General features: G+C 48.3%; 1 protein-coding gene across 2 annotated transcripts in view; it reads right to left on the reverse strand.

Annotated features, from left to right (window-relative positions):
* Positions 1-24775, reverse strand: part of ETV6 (ETS variant transcription factor 6) — a 149203-nt gene that overhangs the window by 33762 nt on the left and 90666 nt on the right. For both annotated transcript variants that reach the window (XM_054173834.1, XM_054173833.1), the window contains exon 3: positions 2406-2570. In XM_054173834.1, the coding sequence (XP_054029809.1) occupies positions 2406-2570 (165 nt within the window). The remainder of the gene's footprint in view (positions 1-2405; positions 2571-24775) is intronic.

Here is a 24775-nt window from a genome sequence, read left to right on the forward strand (position 1 = left end):
AGTTGCAGTTAGGACCCTTGCATTTCTCTGGGAGGGTTTTCTCAGGTGTGTGTGGGTTTCCAGTAGCTGTTGCTATGAGATTGTAAACTCTGCACCATTTGTCCTTTGTCTCCATAAACTTCCAGGGCTCTATTTGTTAGTGCCTTACTGTGAAACAGCCAAAGCCATTCTACTTTCCATAGCTCAGCTTCCTTTATTTTTCACCATTCTGGCTGCTTTTACTGTCTCAGCAGTGACTTTAGGGCATTTTAAAGAGATGACTGCAATACCTGAAGCTCTAATTAAAAACAAAGCCTGGAGATCCCAGTTACCTTTGACATGTTTAGTACCTGAAAGGTTAAGGAGTGATTTTACCACATTATTTGCATCTCTGAATGCAGAAGTGGCATAATCACAGCTAGTGCTGTAACACTCCCAGCTGTAAGGTAGAAAATTTGTCCCTCTTTTGATTTGGCCTGACAGACTGGTGAAAATGCTCATAAAGCTGGCTATTTTTTTTGTACCTGATAAAACAGCTCTGTTTCTTCAACCACCCACGTGCAGCAGTGCTAGTCAAGAAGGTGGAAAGTCTTTTTCATGGTCTTCCTTCTCTTCTGTCTCCTTTCCCTGGCCAGCCCTAAGCAGAAGTATAGCTATGGGGCTGAGAGTCCATTTATTGCAAGGAGCACTGCAGGGAGTCTGTGTGGCTCTCCTGGTTTCACCAGGAGGGGAAAGGACACAGCTTTGATGCAGCTACAGTCTTGAAATCAACTCAATGCCTCTATGGCAAACATCATTCTATACTTCTTAAATGTCACACATGGTTCATTTCTGGGAAGTGTTGACTTAATGTCCCTTTACCTGAGTCATCTAAATTTCTAGCAACTGACTCAGATATCCTCTTAAAGGTTTCTTATCAGTGGGGAGTACCTACAGAGAAGGAGGAGAATAAAAATTGAGGGAGGAAGCCTTTCCTTTGGTTGTTTCATTCCAAATCTAGGTAAGTAAGAGCTTAACCTTCTGCATGCAAGCCAAAGGTTCCTCTCTGGGAATGCTCCAGTTCCAGCCCACAAACATTTGAATCCTACTCATTTCAAGAGCCCTCACAGCACACAGAGCAGGGGTGTAACTTGTAGGCAGTGAGGCGCTGGGGTGGTAAAGGCAGTTGCACTCAAGATACGTAATGGTGTCCCTTACAGTCCTTGCCCACATCCCCACATTCAGTATTCATCTTGCCTTAAGCAGGGCTTATCTTTTAATGTAATGACTCAAAGCAGTGTACCAGAAAGCAAAAAACCCTGTTTCCAGGCATCACTTTTCACTGCTGTATTACACTGGCAATAGATGTTCACGTGTGGCACCTCCTTCCGCACAACATTAGTCCTGTGCTTAAAAAGCTTGGTGTACACTGAACAAGTCCCCGTTGGTGAGGCAGATTCTGCAGGAGGATGGTTCTGGGGGTGTGTTCAAGGTATTCACCAAGCAGCCTGATGCAGAGTCAGTGCCACAGCTTATTGATCAGCTGGACCCAAGCAGCATCAGCTGTGCTTCTGCAGCTAGTGAGCCTTGCACAGGAGGCCTCCTCACAGCAGTTCTGTCACCACTTGGTCCAGACTCTTCACTCACCGGTCCTGACCGAGTTACAGCCTTTATTTTTACCAGGAGCACCTCATGTGGTCACAAAGGAAAAGCTCACAACTCGTGTTCAGTTAAACATCTCTGACAAAGGAGGGCAGAGACTTACTTTGACTGTAAAACTGGAGCAGACAGACTGCAGGGGATAGAAATGCAAGCAACAGACACATTTCTAAATCTTCTTTGTGAATAAATGAAGACATAATTTGAGCAATAGGCAGACTGATTCACACACCTGTCTGTGCTCTGCCTTGGGCTGGACTCCAGCACATGAGAGAATATGGGAAAGTAAAGCAAAGCCCAGAGGGGCTGTTAAATAGAGGAAAGGTCCCCGAGGGAGGAGTTTTGCAATCACTTTTAGCAGCACGTCAGCCAAGCCAACTACAAGGCAAAATGCTAATACGGGACTGTTAAAGAGGCTGGAGCACTTGATTAACTCGCTGCTGTAGCTGGGGCTGTGAAAGATAAGCCTTTGCAGGGAAGAGCTGCAAGTCACACAGTGCTGCCACAGAAGCTCCTTTTCTGGGAGTTCTGCAGGGAGTTTGGGCTGAGAAATGCTGCATGTTTGGGGCTGGATTTGCATTCAAATTTGCCTACAGCTCAGGTGTACCAGGGCTTCATTTCCTCCTTGTCCTCTTTGTCCTTGCTTCGTACAAGTGTCTCTGTACCCAGTCTCCTCCTCTTGCCCAGCCAGCCACAACAAATGTGACCATTTTCTCCTCTGACCCTCTCCAGACTTCGTGCCAGCTTTCTCTCTCTTCCCAATCACAGCTCCTGTGAATAAGCCTCACCTGAATGAGGAGACCTGTATCGAAAATCCTCTTTGGTGAGGAGCAGCAGAGCCTTGCCGTTCATCTCGAAAGTGCTGCTCTCGATCGGCCTCAAGGAGAACTCCTTCTCCGCCCACCTGAGCCACTGTGCCACATCCTCCCTGCTCCAGTAAATGGGCTGCAAACCTGTGGCAGAAGACAGTGATTGTGTTACCAAACTGAAACAAGGCATGGGAAAACTGGCAGCCATCAGTGAATCCCCCTCTGTCCCCGACCATCGCGTGCAAAGTCTCAGAGGAAGGTGTAGGAGAGGAGCACCAGGTTGTCGCTGAATTGCTTTAAGCACTGGACTGTGAAATACTTCATTTGTTTAGGCCACCTTGGTTTGTCTGTGACATGTTAAGAACTGAAAAAAAGCTTCTAGGACATTATTTCATTACAGATTTCTACTGAGGAATGGAATTTTCCTCCAGCTGCTCCTTCTGGGATGCAGAAGAAGCAGGAGGCCAAAGTGCTTGGCTGTATCCACCCTTGATGTGTGTTGCAGTTTGAGCTGGGTGCCCCCCTGGTGCATTCACTTCCTGTGTCCAGAAGTCCAGCCCAGAGGGATGGACACAGGAAATTGTGTATTTCCTACCATAATTCTTTGCACCACTATAAGATCCAGTGCGGAGTCTGGCACTTCCTCTTTCCTTCCCTCTCCGAGACTTGGTAACTGGGGGAGAGATCTCCCGGCCATGGGCCTGATTAGGCCCAAGGCCACAGGGGGATGGGCAGTCTCAGGCCTGGCCAGCTGAGACTAGCCCAGCAGAGGGAGGGGGAAGAAGGAGCCCTGGGGGTTTTGGATGCACCCTCAGGTGGGGATGGGATCTTTCTTTGTCACTGCGCTTTGGGTGTTCTGTAACATTCACTGCTTTCTATTTAAACTTTCATCACTTTTGCAATCCGTTTGCCTGAGTCGTTATTTCTGCCTGTGGTGGGGAGGGGGTCACAGAGGCTCTCTCCTAAAGTCATTGACCAAGGATAATGAAACATGGCCAGCTGCAGGAGAGCTGTGGCCATACCTCCCTCCAGGTGGCTGGGGTCTGTAAAGAGGGGCTGCTAGACACAGCCTCTGTTGAGTGGTGCTCAGTGCAGGTATGGCTAAGTAAGGTGTGCTCAGACCCCAGATACCATTATGCTGGCACCTTTGGCACTGCTTTAGCTTGTGGCTCCTGTTCAGTGAGAACATCTTAGCGATGCCCTCTGCCCACAGAAGGGTGGTGTGCCATTTGGTAGTAAAACAGCAGGTATGTTTGGTCTGGCCACAGAGTTTCCAGGGCTCCAAGGAGAATCATAGAATGATTTGGGTTGGAAAGGTCATCCAGTCCAGCCCCCATGCAGTCAGCAGGGATATCCTCCCCTACAGCAGGTTGCCCAGAGCCTTGTCAAGCCTCACCTTGATTATCTCCAGGGATGGGGCCTCAACTAAGTCCCTGGGCAACCTGTGCCACCCTCAAGGCAATCCCTTTCTCCTGGCCAGCCTGTACAGCACAGTCTAAACTACTGTGTTAACCCACAGGGATCAAACCAAGCTACCATCAAGGTCAAAGACCTTTTGCCCAATACCTTCACTAGGCCCAGGCAGAGGCTTGGGAGGTGACACAATTCAATACCTGTTTTACAGACAAATGTAAACCAGCTCTCTTCCCCTGGAGAGGAGGCAGCACAGTGAAGAGCTTTTAATACCCAGGTAGAGAGATTATCTCCAGTCCACTGGGAGATAAAAGCTTTCCTTCCTCTTTTCCCCCCGAGATGACTCATTGTTTGACTTGCTACAATGTGTTGCACAGAAATGAAAGCTTCACACTGTGCCTAGAACATAAAATTTGCTGTATCTGATCAAATCTCTGGTACAGAGCCTCTGGCATGGGCTAATGCCTTACGCTTCAGAGGAAGATGAACCTCCCTTCCTCATACTCCACCTGGCTGATTGTATGCTGCACATGGGAAGAAATTTCCTTCCTGGCACACCATGCTCCAAGATCTGATTACTTTCCTCCAGAAGCACTAAAAGAAACCTGGGAGAGTTTTCCTGCTTGGTTTTAGTTTGTTTTTCACTTGTTTCTCTGTTCTAGCAGAAGGTCCAATACAGTGAGCTGCAATCTGCTGCTGTGCCAGATTCCTAGACAGTGGCTTTGGAAAGTCCCAGAGCCACAGCTGCACACAGAACTAAATCTCAGCTGGAGAAGGAATTGAGATGGAGCCTGAGAAATGGTTAGAGCTGACCTTAGGAAGAGGCGTCTGCATGGCAGTGCAAGAATTTCCACTGGATTCCAGCCGCCCCTGTAGCACTGTTCTGTGCCACACAGACACAAGCAGTAGCATTTATTTATTGATGAAGGACTTCAGTTCTCTTCTCCCTGTTGAAGTAAGGTCTGCTTACTGGGCTCTGAGTTTTCTGCAGGACCTTTCTTTTTCAGGGGCCTGGGGTGAGCTGTAGATCTGCTCAGACACACGGCAGCTGCCATCCCAAATGCCAGAAGGAGGTTCATCTCCTGGCTGTTTCTGCAGAAACCCAGCCCCCAGGCCACTGCTCAGCAGCATGCACAAGCACATTGACTGCAGCTCAGAAAGCAAGAAGCCAGGCGTGATGCAGCCAGACTATATTGTAGGGAAGAGTTCCACAGACCACCCCAGGAATGCTTGGAATACCCCTGCATGGCTGCTTCTGCCTCTCCCTTTTCCTTGCTACATTTCCCAAAGGATCACTGCCACGTGGAAATCCAACTGGCTTCTGATGTGGACTTCACAAACACGAGGCAAGAAGCAAAACAAAACAGCAGTGGAAAAATCAGGGCAACGTGGACAGAGCTCTGTGATAACTTCCCATGAGGTGCTGGCTCCAGTAAAGATAACAATATCACGATTGAAGCCCTCCCTGTGCAAACACACAGCAATGTTTCCTATGTGCTGGTAACAAGGGATTTTTGCCCTCCACTGAACTCATACAAAAGCCCCGTGGCTGAATAGAGGTTCAGACCCATCAGCACTAGATCCAGAACAGCCAAATAAGCCACACGGCCTGGGACAAGCCAGGTGTGCTGTGCTGGCAAACCTGAAACAGGCCCAGTGCTTCACACTGCAAATCAAACTCTGCTGAGCTTCAGCAGCATCTCCAAAGCTTGTGAGAAAAGTCCTAGAGTTGTATGACCTCTCTCAACTCATACAACTCTGGGGCCTAGAGCAGCCAAGTGAGGGAAGGTCCCTGGCCATTGCAGGGGAGTTGGAGTAGATGATCTCTGACGTCCATTCTAGCCTAAGCCATTCTGTCATTCTATGACCTAGAGGCTTCTAGCTACTGAGAATCAGCAAGCAGCCCTTCTAAGTCAGTCTGGCTACCACTAAAATCAGCGAGTGGAGGTGCCACTTCTCCACCCACAAGGTGATTCCATAATTAAATCATTACACTTTGTTTGGAAGATAAAGTGCCATAAACCAAGTTACCTCCTTTTCCCTAGTCGGACTGCCTCTTCTCTCATCTCCTTCCCTCCCTGCCCTGCCACTTTCCTGGGAAGTTAGTTTCTTCTAAAAAACATGATCACAGAATGGTAGAGGTTGGAGGGGACCTCTGAAGATCATCTAGTCCAATCCCCCTGCTAGCACGGGATCACCTAGATCCCAGCCCAGTTGCCTGCCTCCACTGCATACCCGTCTGCTTTGTGAGCCTGAAGCAGCTCAGCCCCATGAGGCTTTTCTGTGGGTGCTGAGCGGTGTTGCTGAAGTGCTTCAGAAACTGCTATACAAAAAATAATTCTTTCATGTGGAGTACAGCATTGAATCAACTTGGATCCCCCTTTCTTTGCCCTCTCTTAAGAAGCAGCAGTTGGTTCTGTGAAAACAAGGGCACCAGAGGGTTGGGTTTGCAGCTGAAGGATTTTACAGCACGGCATCCGCAGCTATCGGTAGGTCCTGAAAACGCTTTCCTGTACTCTCTGTGAAAGGAAAACTAATCCTGCTTAGACAGGTTTCTTTTCTAGATGCTGTTTGGTTATTTTCCTCTCTCCAACTTCTCTTCTATTGTCATGCTTGTGGTGAAGGAAAATGGGCACTTTTTATCTCCCCAGTTTTAGCCTCTGTGAAAGCACTGTCAACTAACAAGGACATTGACCAGGCAGAAAACTGAGGAAAATCAGTGCTGGGTTAGGAAATGGGGATGGCGTTTCGCCTGCTGAGCCACCTGTGCTTTGCTGCTTTCATTAGGTGTGGATCAGACACCGGGGATGTTGCCTTTCTCCCACTGGTCAGTGTCACCACAGACTTCAGAGAGTGAATTTTGACCTTAGAGTCAGAGCTGGCTCTGCTCCCACCCCTGCCACTGCTCCACTGGCTGAAATCTGGCAAGCATCCCCAACCTGGATCTTCCTATCTGTGCGGTGTGAAAATAAACAGCAAAAACTTATTGAACTTAATAGCCAAAAGCAGGTTAGACAAACAAATGTCACCCATCAGAACCTGGCTTTGTGACACCCAGCATATTCTTTAGGCTGTTTTCTGTCAGCTTCCAAGCACCACCTCCAGCAGAATGAAATACAACAATTTATGGACACCTTTGGAATCTGACAGTCTGCCATGCAGTGAACAGGGAGCAAAAATCATGCTCACCTTTCTAATGCTGCAGGCTGGAGCTGTGGTGCCTTAATAGATCACCCACTTCTGTTGGTTATTCCTCACCACACCTCCTATTTGTAGCACCTGTTGCACTACAGCTACCTTACAAACAGTGAGTGATTGGTTCTCATGCTCCAGGGCACAGGCTGCAAACCATCTGGGCTGCAGAAGAAAGCCACTCTCCCTTCCTTTCTATTCTTGGGCAGCAAAACCAAGTACAATGAAGAGAGGTCAGTTTGGTAATTTACACCTGCTTCTGCAAGTCCAGCTCTTTACATAGGACCAGACAGTTGCACTCATGCACACACACAGCAGAAGGCATTGGTCTGGTGACAGGACAAGGAGGAATGGTTTGAAGCTGAGGGAGAGCAGGGTTAGACTGGAGCTTAGGAAGAAGTTCTTCAGCATGAGGGTGCTGAGACTCTGGAATAGGCTGCTCAGGGAGGCTGTGGCTGCCTCCTGCCTGGGGGTGTTGAAGCCTAGGTTGGATAAGGCCTTAAGCAACTGAGTCTAGTTGAGAGGTGTCCCTGCCCATGATGGGGATGCTGAAGGAGTTCTGAGGTCCTTTCCAACCTGAGCCATTCTGGGATGGTCTCTAGAGCTCACTCCTTTTGATAGCGAGCCCCTCAGGAAACTTAAGCATGGTCAGACTTTGAGGTTGGAAAAGCAGAGTGCTCTGCTCACCTAGTATAACCTTTCACACATAAAACTACACAGCCAGTGATATTTGTGCCTGACCGCAAACTTCTGGTGGGGTTACAGCTTTGGTTTTTTGAAGAGATGTGGCTGATGTTGGACTTTGCAAAGCACCCCTGTTCAGCACCTCCTCCTTTGCTTTGGAAGGCAGGGTATGTGCCTTACAGTACAGTGTAGGCAACAGGCACAACAAACCCATGAAGTATAATGTCCTGTGGGCTGTTTTCACCTTGACTCACTGTGCAACACTCTGAAGACACAAATCTGATGCAAAGTGTGATGCACAGCACCCTTCAGAGCTGCTGCTCACCTTTAGTTTCACTATGAGGATGGAGCCGTGCAAGAAGGAAGCATGACAGAAACAGCATTCACAACAAGTGCCATCCAACTTCTTGTTCCATTTCAGCAGGGCACACCATCCTTACAGCAGGATGAAGAGGCAAGAAGAGGACAAAGATAGAGCTCTCATTTATTCCTCCTTTTTGCAGGGCAGACAGAATTGGTCTTGCTCCCACGCCAGAAACTGACTGGTGGAACTGGGCAAAGGGGCCAACCCATGCAAATTGGGAGCTGGTTTCCAAACAGCTGGGGACAGATCATAGAATTGCTTGGATTGGAAAAAAAACTTAAATATCATCAAGTCCAACCACTATCTACCAAGTCTGGTGCTAAACCATGTCCCCTAGCACCACATCCATTTGTCTTTTCAACACCTCCAGGCATGGTGATTCAATCACCTCCCAGGAGAGCCTATTTCCAGTGTCTAAGAACCTTTTCAGTGAAGGAGCTTCTTCTAATACTCAACCTAAAGCTCCCCTGGTGCAACTTGAGGCCATTTCCTCTCATCCTACAAACAGATGCATCATCACTGGCAGCATCAGGCAGGGCAGCTCTGACTGTAGCTGGAGAAGTTCAGACTTGCCTATCTGCTACCAACTGGCTTCTGCTTCTTAGGAAGTGATGCTCTCTGTTTTGTCATTAATTAACAAAATTCTTCCACGTTACCCATAAAGCATAGTGCCTGGTTCTGCATATGATGGTGTGTGTCAAGCAGAAGAGGGGGGCATGAGGTTGTGTCTTCCTCTTCATCTTTTGGTAAAGGTAATGAAGTCTGGAGGAAAACCAGAGGATTAAATTCAAAAGTCCTTCTAGGTTCTGCCAAAGCAACTTCTTAGAAGTCCCTTCCTTCTGTCTCACTTGTTCATTTGGAAAGCTAGATGAGGGAAATGCAAAGAGGTGTCATGGGCCAGTTAATGTATGAAATGCTTCCAAAGTGTGAAATGCTGCCCAGCTGCAGTCCAGTAGTCCCACAGTGCTGTCCCTGCTGCTCTCTGGGTCCCTGCTCAGAGCTGTTGATCGTTGCTTGCAGACCAGGGGCCCTGTTCTGGTGTCATGCTCAGACTAGACAGCACAAACCACTCCGTGCTGCTCCCTGCAGCTCAGCAGCAGTGTGCTGAACACACCGACAGGGCTTTCAAATAAAAGCCCAAGCTGGATGCTGAAGCAGGAATTTGATGCTATCTCTGCTGGAACTGCTGCACTAATTTCTTACTGCAATGTCTTCCCTTGAGCTACCAACACTGGCAGGCTCCCACCCATAGGGTGCTCAGCAGCTCTTCAGGACTACCTCAGCTATGGATGGGGAAGGTAGGAAGATCAAGGAACTTGCTTTCTCAGGAAGGCTCTCTGATTCCTCAGCTGGCAACAGAGAGCTGTGGTGTGCTTAGCTACTTCCATGAAGATGGACAGCCTAAATTCCTGCCTTCTGGGCCTGCTTTTGGGTTGTCATGCATGTGGAAGATGCAGCCCTACCACAGGATAAACCCTTATAGCTGGTGGCCCTTGCACTTGCTGTTACGAGTAGAGGACAGAGGTCTGGTGTATAGTGATGTGCCTGACCACTTGGTCTTTCCAGCAGGTGCCACTTGACCCAGGTAGTAGAGAAGCAGTGGGCATTTATTGCTGCTGACCTGCAGGGATTGAGCTCTGCAGTTTCAAGGCCCAGAGATAAGTAAAGGTAGAAAAGAAAGAAAAAGTTAATCCTGGCTAATCCTCAGCAAATGATCTGGGAGTTGAGTACAAACTGGTACAAGGGAAATGGATGGCAGCAGATGAAAATCCACCTTTACAGGTCTTGTTAAGGAAATTGGATAGGGCACAGAGGAGTCATGTGATGAGGAGGAAGGGAGACCCCAGTAAGGCTTTCATGTCCTTTAAAAAGGTCTGAAACTGCCTGGAATCAGAATGACAAGGCTCTGGGAAGCTTCCTACACTGCTGGAAACAGAGGGTGAAACAGTTTCTTTCTGTAGTAATCTGAAATAAAAGGCAGAGGCTCCTGCCGTCCTGTTGAACAAGTGCAGGTGTCTGCCCTGGGGCCTGCACAGAAGCAAACCTTGTGAAGCACAAGCCCAGGTTTTTGCTAGCATGGTGTTCTGTGACCAAGCCCTTCTCTTCTCACAGTCTGTACAGAGACCTTGGAAAGTTGCTGCACCCAGATCCTTCAGTGCTTCAGGGCCATAAAATAAATAAAATTGCTTTTCTAATGCAGCCTTTGGAAAGCCTGTAAGAAACATATTGATTGCAAAATGCTTGATTAGAATGATCAAGCTCTAAGCTCTCGCAGAGGGAAATAAATCTTTTCAATTCCCCACACCCAGTGCCAAGCTCAGCTTCCTGGAAGCAGCTAGGGCCCTTTCTGGAACTGAGGTGAAAATCCTACGTTCCATCACCTCCCCTGACCTGCTGACATTACACATGGTTTGCATTTGCTGATCAAATGCACGAGCAGGACTCTAAATTAGCTTGCTGGACTGAGGTAGCTCACTGATTAATGGTGGCAGATGAAGTCACTAGAACAAAAACCCCACAAAACCACAGCCTGTGTAAGCAGAATAGGATGAGGGAAAGGCCACAGTCTACAGCACTGAACACCAAGCACACATTTTCTCTCACTCTATAGCCTAGCCCTTTTCTCTGAATGAAGTAACTCTCTTACACAAAATTACTCTGCTATGTCTAAGACCCCCTGTCCCAGCAACAGTCAGAAAAATCCATGAACACTGGAAATCAACTCCTGACGTCCTCAGAGCTGTACCTGATGACAGAACAAAGTCTGAAGTGCAACCCCGGTAACTTAGCCTGGCACTTGTGCTGCATTTCTTGCAAATGAAATCAGTATCTGACCCTTATCAGACACCTCTCTCCTTTCTTCTCCATCTGCATCACCATGAGTATCTTGCAGAAAAAGCAGCTGGGATGTAGCCCTCTTTCCTCTGTGAGCTGCCCCACTTTGAGATCACTCACAGGAAATGTTACAGTGCTGGAGCACTTTACCTGCTGGTGACAGGCAGTTTGCAGCCTAGAAAGAGAATTCACCCAAGGTGGGGCAAACCAGCCTAGATACTGGAGTTTGAAGGGTTTGAAGTTCTGGAAGGGAAAAGCTACCAGCCAAAGCAGTGATGAAATGATCAGCCTCTCTTCTGTGTGCTCATTCCATGAGCCATGTCCAAGAACTTCCAGGAGCTGTGCAGAATTACTTCAGCTTCCTTTCATGGTGTTAGCAAAACCTTCCTTGAAGCCTGACAAGAGCTCTCCTTCCAGGGCAGGATGAAGGCTGGCATTTTGCACCTGGGCACCACATTTAGAGACGGCCAGAGCAGAAGAGGGAGTCTGAGCCATGGATAGTACAATGCTCTTTGGCTGCCTACAGCCATTCAGCTGCTACCATGGACACCACACATGGTGAAGGACTTGCTCGGGTCCCAGACGACCTCTCTCTCCTTGCTCACATTGTGCCCATAGGCAGAGAGTGAAGATGACCAATGTACTCCTATCAGAGTGTCTTGTGCAACACAAGCAGCTGGCAGGGGGATGGGGAATGGGGAAATGGTGGTTTGGCTTTGCTCCCAGTTATAGTCTTAATCCACTCCTGACTCCTGCTCAACCAATTTTTGGCTGTTTTCCATGGAGCAGACACTGCTTTCCTAAGGCTCCCTTCCAAAAGGAGCTGAAAGAAATGTCCTCTGTTGCTTTTTTCCCTTGTATGTGCAAAAACTGTCTCCTAAACAAAAGGAGCTCAGCCCCATGATGGCACGGGGTAGCTGGTCCAGAAGACCGTGCTGCCAGGAGCAAGCAGAGGTCAAGGAGGTCATAAAAACTTCCAATTTTCTTCTCAGCAACTCTTTATTGTTTCAAACCAATTTGTCTTAACCCAGGGAGAACTTCAGGTCTAAAAAATATTCCTTAGTTTCCCTGTACTGGATACAGCCACTGCTGGTGCTACTACTGTGTGAGTGCTAACTCATACACCTACACTACACAGCAGCTGCCAACTGCAGGCTGATCAGGTTGTTACACCTGGTCTGTGGATGTGAAGCAAAAAGTCAGTGGACACCAAATCTGTTCTAGAAGGGCCTAAATCCACTATGATCTGCTCCTCTTTACTAGTGCACAAATGCAGAGCACCTTTACATCCTTAACATCTACTTTTCCTCCCCACTGGTATCACTTGCTTGGTGCACCCTGGCAACAGTCATTTTAAAGTAAAAAAGTGAAATCTGTATTTAGAAACCTGTTGTTTCTTTCTTTTAACACAGTATGGTCTCAGTCCTTGGCTGGGGTGGTGAACATTTGTAAATAATTAGAAATAAATTGATCTTGGTAGTCACAGAATCCTAGAATGACTTGGGTTGGAAAGGACCTCAGAGCTCATCCACTCCAACCTCCCCACCATGGGCAGGGACACCTCTCAACTACACTCAGTTGCTCAAGGCCTCATCCAACCTCATTCAATACCCCCAGGCAGGAGGCAGCCACAGCCTCCCTGGGCAGCCTATTCCAGAGTCTCACTGCCCTTGTACTGAAGAACTTCTTCCTAAGCTCCAGTCTAACCCTGCTCTCCCTCAGCTTCCAACCATTCCCCCTTGTCCTGTCTCTAAACACCTTCATGAAAAGTCCCTCTGGAGCCTTCCTGTAGATTCCCTTCATGTACTGGAAGACAGCTCTAAGGTCCCCTGGAGTCTTCTCCAGCTGAACAAGCCCAGCTCCCTCTCCTGTCCTCATAGCAGAGTCTTGACCTACAGATGGGTTTTACCTGAGCCTTTTGCCTTCTGCCTGACTGCTGCAGAGCAGAGGACTGCTGCCATCACTACCATGCTTACAATCTGCAGCAGTGAGGCTGCTGCTGGACAGACGGTGCCAAGTCGAGGTACTTCATCAACACTCCAGAAGGATGTGGGACATGGAAGAATTAGCTGCTATCTGCACTGAATACAGCTGCTACAATGAAGATGGCTCCTTTCAGCAATTTATCATTTCAACCCGTCATCAACTAGGCCACCTTGCTCTTCCAGTGGCTGCAAGCTTAGAGATGACTCTGTTTCAGAAAAGAGAGGCTCTGGAAGTCCCTTTTCCACTTGCTGAACCAAGTGGAAAGTTTTGAAATCTCAGTTTCACGTGCCAGCAAAACACCACCACCAACACAGCAAGTCATTGTAGTCCTCCTGTATTAAGGAGCTGCTTTCTTCTCACAAGGAGATTTTGTTCTCAGAGCCTCACATCCTTGAAGAAGTTGGGTCCCTTTCCCTTGAGGAATTTTGGCTGGGACTTTGCTTCCTAACTCAGCTGTGATTCTGAGCTGGGGAGGGGGTTGTACACCAGGAGCATGTTTGCCAGGCTGTTTCCAGGGAACGTGAGGTCAGCCTCACTACAGAGCAGGCTAAGCCGTGAAAGCAAGATGTCATCTGTTGGCTTCCTCCTGGAGCGTGGAGGCTCCAGGCCTTGTGAGCTGCAGCTGCACTTCGTGCTGCTACTGTAAAAGCAGATTTTGGCAGCACAGCCAGCACCATGCCTTCCTTTGCCTTAAGCAAATCAGGGCAGAGAAAATGCTACCACCAGCATGTGGTAAAAGCATGGCATACTTCTGCTGGAACTGATTGCACTTCTGGACCTCTGTCTCTTGGCTTATGCAGACATTATCCTTCAGACTCCTAATCCAGGAGGGCTACAATAGCTTCAGTCCACCAGTAGATGAGTCCTTCCGTGCTTTATGCAAAGACCTGCCTTCAGGTGACATTAAATGTTAAATACCTGGGGGAAAGGGTGCAAATGACAGCTCTGGAGACTGCATGCTGGTCTCAGCTCTGAGCCACATCTTGGGCTTTGGAGGTAAAAGCCTGGTTCCAGCATGCAGAATACAGAATTAACCAGGTCGGAAAAGACCTTTGAGATCATCAAGTCCAACCTATCACCCAACACCATCTAATCAAGTAAACCATGGCACTAAGTGCCTCATCCAGTACCTTCTTAAACACTTCCAGTGATGGTGACTCCACCACCTCCCTGGGCAGCCCATTCCAATGGCCAGTCACTCTGGGAAGAATTTCTTCCTAACATCCAGCCTAAACCTCCTCTGGCACAGCTTGAGACTGAGTCCTCTCCTTCTGTCACAGGTTGCCTTAGAGAGAAACCAATCCCCACCTGGCTACAACTGCCCTTTAGGTAGTTGTAGACAGCAATAAGGTCTCCTCTGAGCCTCCTCTTCTCCAGGCTAAGATATCTGACCCCAGCTCCCCCAGCGTCTCCCCACAGGGCTGTGTTCCAAACCCCTCACCAACTTTGTTGCCCTTCTCTGGACACGTTCCAGCAAGTCAACATCTTTCCTAAACTGAGTGGCCCAGAACTGGACACAGAACTCAAGGTGTGGCCTAACCAGTGCTGAGCACAGGGGCAGAATGACTTCCCTGCTCCTGCTGGCCACACTATTCCTGATCCAGGCCAGGATGCCATTGGCCTTCTTGGCCACCTGGGCACACTGCTAGTTCACGTTCAGCTGCTGTCAACCAGTACCCCCAAGTCCCTTCTGCCTGGCCGATCTCCAGCCGCTCTGACCCCAGCCTGTAGCACTGCATGGGGTTGTTGTGACATGGTTCAAACCTCCAGATTCAACTCCACTTCTTGATGGTTCCTTAATGAACCAAATCCCTGCAGCTCTTAGTCAGTCATTTCTGCTGTCCTAGAGAAAGTTCTTTTCCACTCCAGGGGTCAAGGAGGCCACTGAAATGGGACTCCAAACTGCTCTACTCCATATCATCCAGACAGGAGAAAGACCTGCACTGCATTTCCATGGAGCCCTTTATCTCCACCCTTCCAGTGCAACACATGCACAGAAAGGCTTCTTGTACTGAGGTACTTGTGCTTGAAATACATTGATAATGAGTACAAATTAAGTGCGTGCTCTTTGATTATCAGGTGATAAATTATCATGATTATCTTTGCTGCAGCTTCAGAATTGCTTCCTCTTCAGAGTTTAACTCCTGCTTGCTCTGAAGTTAGTCAGCACAGTTAGTAGCACACCTACTCTCACAGTAGCCCCCCCCACAAACTGTCTTTCACTTGGTATTCCTGTGCAAGTCTTAGGAAGTTGAGGCATTCTTTTGTTTGGGGTCACTTCCAAATATTGCCCAAGAAATCAGGATGTAACTTTATTAATTGGGATGGCAGGCAAGAACCTGATCAGGAGCCTCTCACATTGGAGCTAGGATGTGCCAGTGCAGTGGGGGGGGAGGAATCACAGAATGGCAGGGGTTGTAAGGGACCTCTGAAGATCATCAAGTCTAACCTCTCTACCAAAGCAGGGTCAGCTAAAGCAGATCACACAGGAACACGTCCCAGTGGGCCTTGAAAGCCTCCAGAGACAGAGACTCCACCACCTCTCTGAGCAGCCTGTGCCAGTGCTTGGTCACCCTCAAAGTAAAGAAGTCCCCTCTCCTGTTTAGATGGGACTTCCTATGCTCAACTGTATGCTCTTGTCCTGTCACTGAGGACACCCAGTATAAATGCACGCTGGTTTCTGCTAGTCAGCTGAGAGCACTGCAGTACAAGGTAGGGAGGTGGCAAACTGCAAAACAAAACAGCTGGATGTGGTGACAGAGAAGGGAGGAAATGCTTCAGCTGCAATTGTTGTAGAACATGTCATGTCACTGATAGTGTCTTACTTGGGTTAGTCTTGATGATGTCACCAAGAAAGGCTTGCTTCTGGCGCTGAAAAAATGATTGCAGTGTCAACAGAGGCAAGTAATTTACCTACACAGAGGATCAGGCGTTGAATGGAAAGGAAACAAATGGATGAGATAATCCACAAGGTCTGTCTCATCCTGCTTTTCAAAGGTAAAGGCGCTGTGAGAGAGGCTGCACACCAAGAAATGGTAGGTAACTGATACGACCCCACATTCACAATACTTGGTGAACCTACGGTGCTCAACACCTAGAGACCCTGCCACCAGTGGAGCTATCCTGGGCTGCCCTTCTCACCACTCCTCATTTCATAGACTCAGAGAATCACCCAGGTTGGAAGGGACCTCTAAAGGTCATCCAGTCCAACCCCTCTGCAGTCAGCATCCTCCACTAGATCAGGTTGTCCTGAACCCTGTTGAGCCTCACCTTGAATATCTCCAGGGATGGGGCCTCAACCACCTCTCTGGGCAGCCTGTTCCAGTGCTCAACCACCATCTGCAAAGAACTTGCAGAAGAAATGAAGAACTGCTCTTTTCTCATTTCAAACCATTGCCCCTCGTCCTGTCACTGCAGGCCTTTGCACACAGTCCCTCTGCAGCCTTCTTCCAGCCTTCATGTACTGGAAGGTTGCTATTAGATCTCCCCAGAGCCTTCTCTTCTCCAGGCTGAACAACCCCAGCTCCTTCAGCCTGTCCTCATAGCAGTTGCTCCAGCCTCCTGATCATCTTCATGGCCCTCCTCTGGACCCACTCCATCAGGTCCATGTCCTTCCTGTGTTGAGAGCTCCAGAGCCGGACACAGCACTACAGGTGAGGTCTCACCACAGCAAAGTTAAGTGGCAGAATCCCCTCTCTCCATCTGCTGGCCATGCTGCCTTTGATGCAGCCCAGGCTGTGACTGGCACAGGCAGGGTGGCCAGCCCTGTGCTTGCTATTGCTAACAAACTGCTGCAGATGTGCTGGGGGAAAAAGGGGCCCTGTCTCGAGAGGGGTGTTGTGTGCTGCAGCTGGGAGTACCACAGCTGAGGTGGGATCAGCGGGAGGGGTGAGAAAGTCACCCCTCTGAGACCCACAAACAGAGCCCTCTCTCTTGAAGGGGTGAGGGGCAGCAACCTGATTTTTCTTAAGTCTTGTGAAAGAAGCCAATGATAGCACGTCAGAAATATTTAGTAACATCTCATGGCTTATGTACATGGCTGAGAGTTGTGCCAGGGACTGCAGAACACAGAGTAAGAAGGAGGCCCTGCCTGGAGGACATTGTAAACAGAATGGAGAGGGAAGTGATTGAATGCACAAGCAAAGTGAATAGCTGGATGGTGTGCATACAATGCTGATCCCCCTGGGAGGCAATTGAAACTGCTGGAATCCCCAAACACTCTTTCCTAAGTGGATATTGTGAAAATGGAGTTGAAATATTTTTTCTTCAACTTGTCTGATTAACATTTTTCCTAGCAGTGCTCCCCCATATTTCAGCCAGCTCTGTGAAAGACATTGTCAAATTACACCTTATCTGCTGCAGGAAGCCAGATTCATAGGTGGGTCTGTTCACACAACACGTCTGGTCACAAAAACTCAGCCAGTCACAACCACGCTGAAGTCAGGAAAGCCACAGGGGTGTCTAAAGTAGTAACTTCTTTGCTGTTCTTCCAGGGCTTCAAGAGTTGCTTGGTTTACAAAGTCCAAAGCCATTGAGCTTCATGCTTTCGTATCATACCTTTCAAGTCATCTCAAGTATTTGCTCTCCCAGGAAGACCAATTCACAACCAACATGCACAAAATGGAACATCTTTTTAAAACCCTACCATCTGGACCTACTGCTCATGGACCTGGACTTGTATCTTCTGTTCTAGTAAGACATGCTTACCTAGATATCCCCTCTTTGGTTAAAGTCACTGTCCTGTCTCATCCTCTCGCTGCTTACCTGGGAGAAGAGACCAACACCAGCCCCACTCCACCCTTCTTTCAGGTAGCTGCAGAGAGCAATGAGGTCTCCCCTCAGCCTTTTCTTCTCCAGACTAAACAACCCCAGCTTCCTCAGCCTCTCCTCATATGACACCCTCCAAACCCCTCCCCAGCCTTGCTGCTCTTCTCTGGACACCCTCCAGCCTCTCAGTGTCTTTCCTGTCCTGTGGCACCCAGAACTGAACCCAGGGCTCAAGCTGTGCAGGGCCAAGCACAGGGGCACCATCACTCCTGCTTTTGCCAACTGTACCAGCAACAGCAATTTTGGAAATGCTGTTCAGTATTAAATCAGAGGAGGGGGATCTTGGTTGAGTCAAGTCCAGATTGCAACAGGACTGCAGAGGCTCTCCGGCTGTACTTATGTTTGGGTGGGAGATGGCAGGGAATGGGGCAAGAAGACAGACTTGGGAAGTGAAAAGGCAGGAAGCAAGCATGCACAGCAGGGCAGGACAGTGAGCTGCTGTGTTTCCAGGAAAGGCTACCTTCTGACCTAACTCTTCCCTTCATGCCTGATGTCATAGCTCCCAGAAATCCCCACATTAATCCAGGCCATCAGTGCAGAGCGAGCTGACGTTCCAGGCCTTGCTTTTCTTCTTAACAAGCTACAAGTGGAAAATTGCTTTTCTGAAATGCTTTGCTTCTGAACATGATTTTGATTTGTTCACATTACTGGGGTCAGCTGGCTTAGCACTGACAGCATGGTACAGAAATGCAGACATGGGCACATTGTCACTTTGAGGCGGGGGAGAAGTCTTCTTCAGCAATTTCACACCAAATGACATTAGGGAGCGCAAAGTGCCAAAAATGTTCCCATGAAGCCCTAAAAACCAATCTGCAGACTCTACATGTCTCACACCACTTTGGCAGATAATAAACATAAAGCATATGGACTCAGATTGTGTGTGCTCAGGAAATTAGAGTGTTTCTTTCTTACACCTTCCTCTGAAGCAGCTGGAATGGGCAACTGTTAGGTTACTCCTTTCAATGTTGTCTTTTCCCTGCTCTGACCAGATTTGTTAATCTAGGTCCTGAAACACTTGATGATTATTCTCAAAAGAAAACAGAATCACAGAATATATCTGGTGGGAAGAGACCTCCAAGATCAACCAGTCCAGCCCTTAACCAAGCACTGAAGGGTGAACACTAAACCATGTCCCTAAGCACCAGGTACACACAGTGCAGTGAACAACCCCAGGGATGGTGACTTCAGCACTGCCCTGGGCAGACCATTCCAGTGTTTGAGAACCCTTCCAGTGAAGAAGTATTTCCTAATATCCAGCCTGAAACTCCCCTGGTGCTGCTTGGAACCATTTCCTCCACTCCTGTTGCTTGTCATCAAGGAGAAGAGGCTTCCCTCTCCACATTCCAACCTCCTTTCAGGGAGTTGTGGAGTGATGAGGTCTCCCCTCAAGCCTCTTGCTCTCCAGACTGAACAAGCCCATTGCAATTAATCCTGAACAAGATGCCTTGCTGATGTCTTGTTTTGATTTCTTTCTAGATTTCCTCTTCACTCTACTACCCATGAGGTGTGTGAAGAGGAGATTCCTTTTGTCAGTCCAGCCTCACCCCTTTTCATCCAGTGCTGCCAGAGTCTTGATTTTGCAAGTCTGCTGATGAAATCAGGTAGGAGGAGGAGGAGTGGGCTGATTCGGCAAGAGAAGTCTTTTGTTTGCATGTAAACACCTTGGTGTTACCAGAAGGAAAACAAGCAGTGAGCAGCATACATCCAACAAAAACAATCACAGCACTGTGACTTTGCTTTTCCTCTTCTCTCCCCGAACTCTCTGTAAGAGAAGGGCAGGCACAACGGACAGGGCTCACTTCACTGCCTCTCCTTCATCACTAAACAGCATCTGAACAACTGCTAGCCTGAAGAAAAGCTCCTGTTCTGTGCAGCTGGGCACACTGCTTGCTTCAGTTTCATGTCCAGAAAAGATACTCAGAGCACAGGCCAATGGCAGCCTGGACTGCATGAAAAGCAGCACGGCCAGCAGATGGAGAGAGGGGATTCTGCCCTCTGGTGAGACCTCACCTGCAGTGCTGTGTCCAGCTCTGGAGTCTTCAGCACAGGAAGGACATGGACCTGATGGAGCAGGTCCAGAGGAAGACACAAAGATGATCAGGGGGCTGGAGCAGCCCTGCTACAAGGACAGGCTAAGGGAGCTGGGGTTGTTCAGCATGGAGAAGAGAAGGCTCCAGGCAGACCTAAGAGCAGCCTTGCAGTACGTGAAGGGGGCTCCAAGAAGGCTGCAGAGGGACTGTTTGCAAAGGAACAAGATGAGAGGAAATGCTTTGAAATGAGGCCAGAGCAGATTTCGATTGGATGCGAGGAACAAGTTCTTTAGCATGAGGGTGGAGGAACACTGCAACAGGTTGCTCAGGGAGGTAGTTGAGGCCCCAGCCCTGGAGATATTCAAGGCTTTGAGCAACCTGCTCTAGGGGAGGGTGTCCCTGCTGACTGCAGAAGGGTTGGACTAGATGACCTTTGGAGGTCCCTGCTAACTCCAACCATGCTATGAATCTGTGATTTTCACAGCAGAGGGTAAATCAGCAGAGAATTCAAGGCCCAAGCTGTCCACTCAGTACCAGCATTTCTTGTGACAGTGCCTTTCCCGCTGGTTTTGGTTTTGCCAAAGATGCAGACGTGACCACAGCCCTCAGACCCTACCCTTCACAGGCAGAAGGAGAGTTGACCCCAACTGGGACAGAGGGAGCAGAGCTCCTCTGCACCAAGCTTTCAGGTTCTCTTTCTAGTTCAGTTCACTGATTATTCTGAACACCCAAGTTGATTTTTTGGCACAGCCTGCACCTCCATGCACCAAGAAGCAGCTTTAAGGCTCAGAGCTTTTGTGGGGCACTAAGGAATGCCTCTCTCTGCAGCATCCCACTGGGGTGGTTGATCCCACAGCCCTGCACCCTGGCAGCTCCAATGCACATGTTTCTGCCAGATCTATTATCCTCCACTAACCCTTGTTCTTCCACCCAGGACATTCTCTCTCTCATTACAGGAATAAGGAGAGAAGGACAAAATGTTTGGATTCTTTTTACTGTGTGGTGCTCTGCTTTACCATGCAGAGAGCTCACACTGCTTTTTCAGTCTCTGCCCTCTCACTTAAAGCAGTACTGCTCACACAGATTGCCTGAGAAGCAGCAACTTGAATGAAACAGCACTAACACACTTGATGCACTCCCAGGGCATGCACTCAATCCAGAGCATCACACTTCAGCTGCCCCATTCATATGACCATACCCTCTGCTTGTCTCTAGACTGTTTGGGCACAGTCAAGCTCTAGCTATGGGAAATCCTCATGAGCACACAACACTGACCACGGACTGATTTCACTCAGCTGACAGTTAAACGAGTGACCAGTGTCCCTGCTGACTGAAGGGGGATTGGTCAAGATGACCTTTGAGGATCCCTTCCAACCCAGTGCAATCTGTGAATACCTGCTCAAGTTTTCAAAACGCTGCCTTTCAACCCTGAAAAGCTCCTGTGGAAATCTGAGGCAATCTTGGTAATTTAGCTGCAGGGCTAAGAGTAGTGGGTGAGGCACCGACGGGGAGAGAAACGCTTCTCAGAATATTAGCAGGTTCGTGTTCCTAATTCTGAACACAGTGTCTTCCTTTTGTGTTAATGATCAAAACACTCCACAAATCTTGGCACACTTGGAAGAGGCAGAAGAGGAGCTGCTGCTTTCCTGTGCTTCCAGGCAGCCTGACCAACAGTGAGGGTGGACTGAATCCTAAGAGGTAAAAGGAAAAGAAAGCAGCACACGTGGACCAGGCAGGCTGAGCTGGGCTGAACAGCAACAAGTGTTTCCTCATCACTTCTCTCTCCAGAATGAGAGTCAGGATGGAGGGACACCAGTGCCTGGGACTATTTCTGTACCCCTGTTACAGTGTAGTGGTTGCTTTGCTCTCTTGGGTCGCTAGAACCCAGATGAAATTGCAGAAGCAGTACTGGGATACTGTTAGGGTGCCTGCCCTGTCCAGAATTCATTTTATGTCTCTGCCAACCTCTTAAAAAGACACAAAAGTGGAGACAATTTTTAATCTCCTTTCACAGTGTGGTTGCCAACATCACAGGCTAAAGCTGCATCTCCTCAGGAAGATGGAGTTGAGTATGTACAGAGCTGCTATTTCCTAATTAGCAGCCATGATGGAGAAGCCTTTTGCTTGCCCTGATAAGGTTATTTGCATAAGTTCACCCTTTGCCTATATTTTTTCTCTTCTTTTTCTTTCTCTCTCCACCACTTATCAAGCAGTTCTCCATGTGTCAGAGAAGCCCTAGGAAAACCTTACCCAGGATACATCCTAGGAAAACCTTACCTAGGCTGTACCCCAGGCTGCACCCCAGGCTGCATCCAGAGGAATGTGGCCAGCAGGGAAAGAGAGGGGATTCTGCTCCTTGACTCTGCTCTGCTCAGACCTCACCTCCAACACTGGCTCCAGTTCTGATGTCCCCAGCAGAAAAAGGACACAGAGCTGTTGGAGTGAGTCCAGGGGAGGCCACAAAGATGATCCAAGGGCTGGAGCACCTCTGCTGTGAGGACAGGCTGAGGAAGCTGGGGTTGTTCAGCCTGGAGAAGAGAAGACTCTAGGGGTACCTTAGGGCTGCCCTCCAATCCTGAAGGGATCCTCCAGGAAGGCTGCAGAGGGACTTTTCCTGAGGGTGTCTAGAGACAGGACAAGGGGGAACGGCCTGAAGCTGAGGGAGAGCAGGGTTAGACTGAATCTGAGGAAGAAGTTCTCCACAACAATCTTGGTAAGACTCTGGAATAGGCTGCCCAGGGAGGACCAACAGCTTCTTGATGGAGACACCAGAACTGGATGCAGTTACAGAATCACAGAATCAACCAGGTTGGAGAAGACCTCAAGATCATCAAGTCCAACCAATCACCCAACCCTAACTAATCAACTAGACCATGGCACTACGTGCCTCATCCAGTCTCCATAAACACCTCCAGGGACACTGACCCCACCACCTCCCTGGGCAGCCATTCCAATGGCCAATCTCTGTGAAGAACTTCTTTCTAAGATCAAGCCTAAACATCCCCCTGCACAGCTTGGGACTGTGTCCTCTTGTTCTGTTGCTGGGTACCTGCGAGAAGAGACCAACCCCCACCTGGCTACAACCTCCCTTCAGGTAGTTGTAGACAGCAATAAGGTCTCCCCTCAGCCTCCTTCAGGCTAAACATCCCCAACTCCCTCAGCCTCTCCTCACAGGGCTGTGCTCCAGACCCCTCACCAGCTTTGTTGCCCTTCTCTGGACATGTTCCAGCATCTCAACATCTTTTTTTAAACTGAGGGGCCCAGAACTGGACACAGTACTCAAGGTGTGGCCTAACCAGTGCAGTGTACAGGGGCAGAATGACCTCCCTGCTCCTGCTGGCCACACTGTTCCTGATCCAGGCCAGGATGCCATTGGCCTTCTTGGCCATCTGGGCACACTGCTGGCTCATGTCCAGCTACTGTCAAGCAGTACCCCCAGGTCCCTCTCTGCCTGGCCACTCTCCAGCATCTGACCCCAGCCTGTAGCACTGCATGGGGTTGTTGTGGCCACTGTGTAGAACCCAGTAGTTAGATGTGTTAAATTAAGGTGGTTTGGTGTGGGTTGGGTTTTTTTTTGGTGTTTGTTTTTGGTTTTATACATATTATTGTTTTGGGGGGAGGGAAAATGTCTCTTTAATTCCATGTTTTTTCTGCTGGAAAGGATTATGCTGAAATTTCTAAACATTCTAAAGATCTCACTAACAACACAAACTCTGGCCTTGTTTGTCATCGTAGTTTAAAACTGTCTAGTATCTGCAAGTTTGTACATCCAGACAGAAGACAATTACTACACCAAGTGCAGCAGATCACACAGTGAGGCCCTGGTCCATGTGAAGGGCCAGGAGGTGATGTCCTAATTGAAATCAAATGATCTTCATCATCTAATTCAATAGGCCTGCACTATTATTCTGCATAATTGCAGTGTCTCAGCTGCAATCATAAAGCAGGACCCCAGTGTGCTTGGTAATGTAGACAAATAGGAGAGCAATGATATTTTTGTCCTCAGACTGCAATCTCTGTGCAGAGCTATTAAGAGGATGGAGTTTATTGGCATTTCCCCCAAATCTCCAGTTCATGGAAGCTAAATAAAACAGCTATGATGGCTGAACATCAGACATCCTGCTATAGGAGCCAGCACCTTGGTATCCATGGGTGTAAAGAGGAAAAAGGAGAAGTTGATGGGGTAGTCAGGAGACTGGTGAGCTAACAAATGTTGGAGTGTACAAAATAAGATCCACTGAATAAAATACAAAGGCAAAAAAGGGTGACATCTCTAGGCTGCCATCAGTCCACTGCATTCAAGAGGCAACCACCGTTTCGTGCTTTGCTTTCCTAACTGTGAGGTCTGCTTTGAGTTTAGGGGTAAGCCAGGTGTTGGGGTAAGCAAAGTTTTCCACACTGTTAGGAGAATTGGTTTGAGAATCATTGCTAAAAGCACTTCTATTATCTTTCCCCCCAACTATGCATATTTTGGAATAAAAGTAAAAATGTTGTCGTGTGACCTCTTCTAAGAATTTTGTTTCAAAGACAGCTTTCATAGTATTAAAGATTAATGTCAAGAAGGTTTACTGACAGATGAGCTCTGTGAATGACTTCACTTCCGAACCTCACCAGTTGTATTTACAACTACCAACACTGCAGATTCTCAGTTTACTAATATGCCAGTTGGGATCATTTCTTGCAGCCTTGAGCTGAAAACATTTAATAGCCCATCTTTAGCAAACTCTAATTTTCCTAATACTTTATTCTGTTTACACAACACATCAAGAAGATTTCCTAGTCTATTATTAAACATTAGAAATGATTGAAACCACATTACTCCTTTGGAATGAACAATGCAGTGCTTTGTCCTGCACTCTCCACAGCACACTGACTCAGTCTGTCCAAGTTCATGGTGGTGAGGTTTATGCATCACCTCCCCAGCACCACAAACACCATACTAGGAAGATCTCTGAACCAAACATCTTAGGGCATAACAAGGTTTAAGCCAAAGCCTAATACAGTCAATGGAAGAGCTC

This window comes from Dryobates pubescens, chromosome 27 (assembly GCF_014839835.1).
Source record: "Dryobates pubescens isolate bDryPub1 chromosome 27, bDryPub1.pri, whole genome shotgun sequence".
Taxonomy (NCBI): Eukaryota; Metazoa; Chordata; class Aves; order Piciformes; family Picidae; genus Dryobates; species Dryobates pubescens.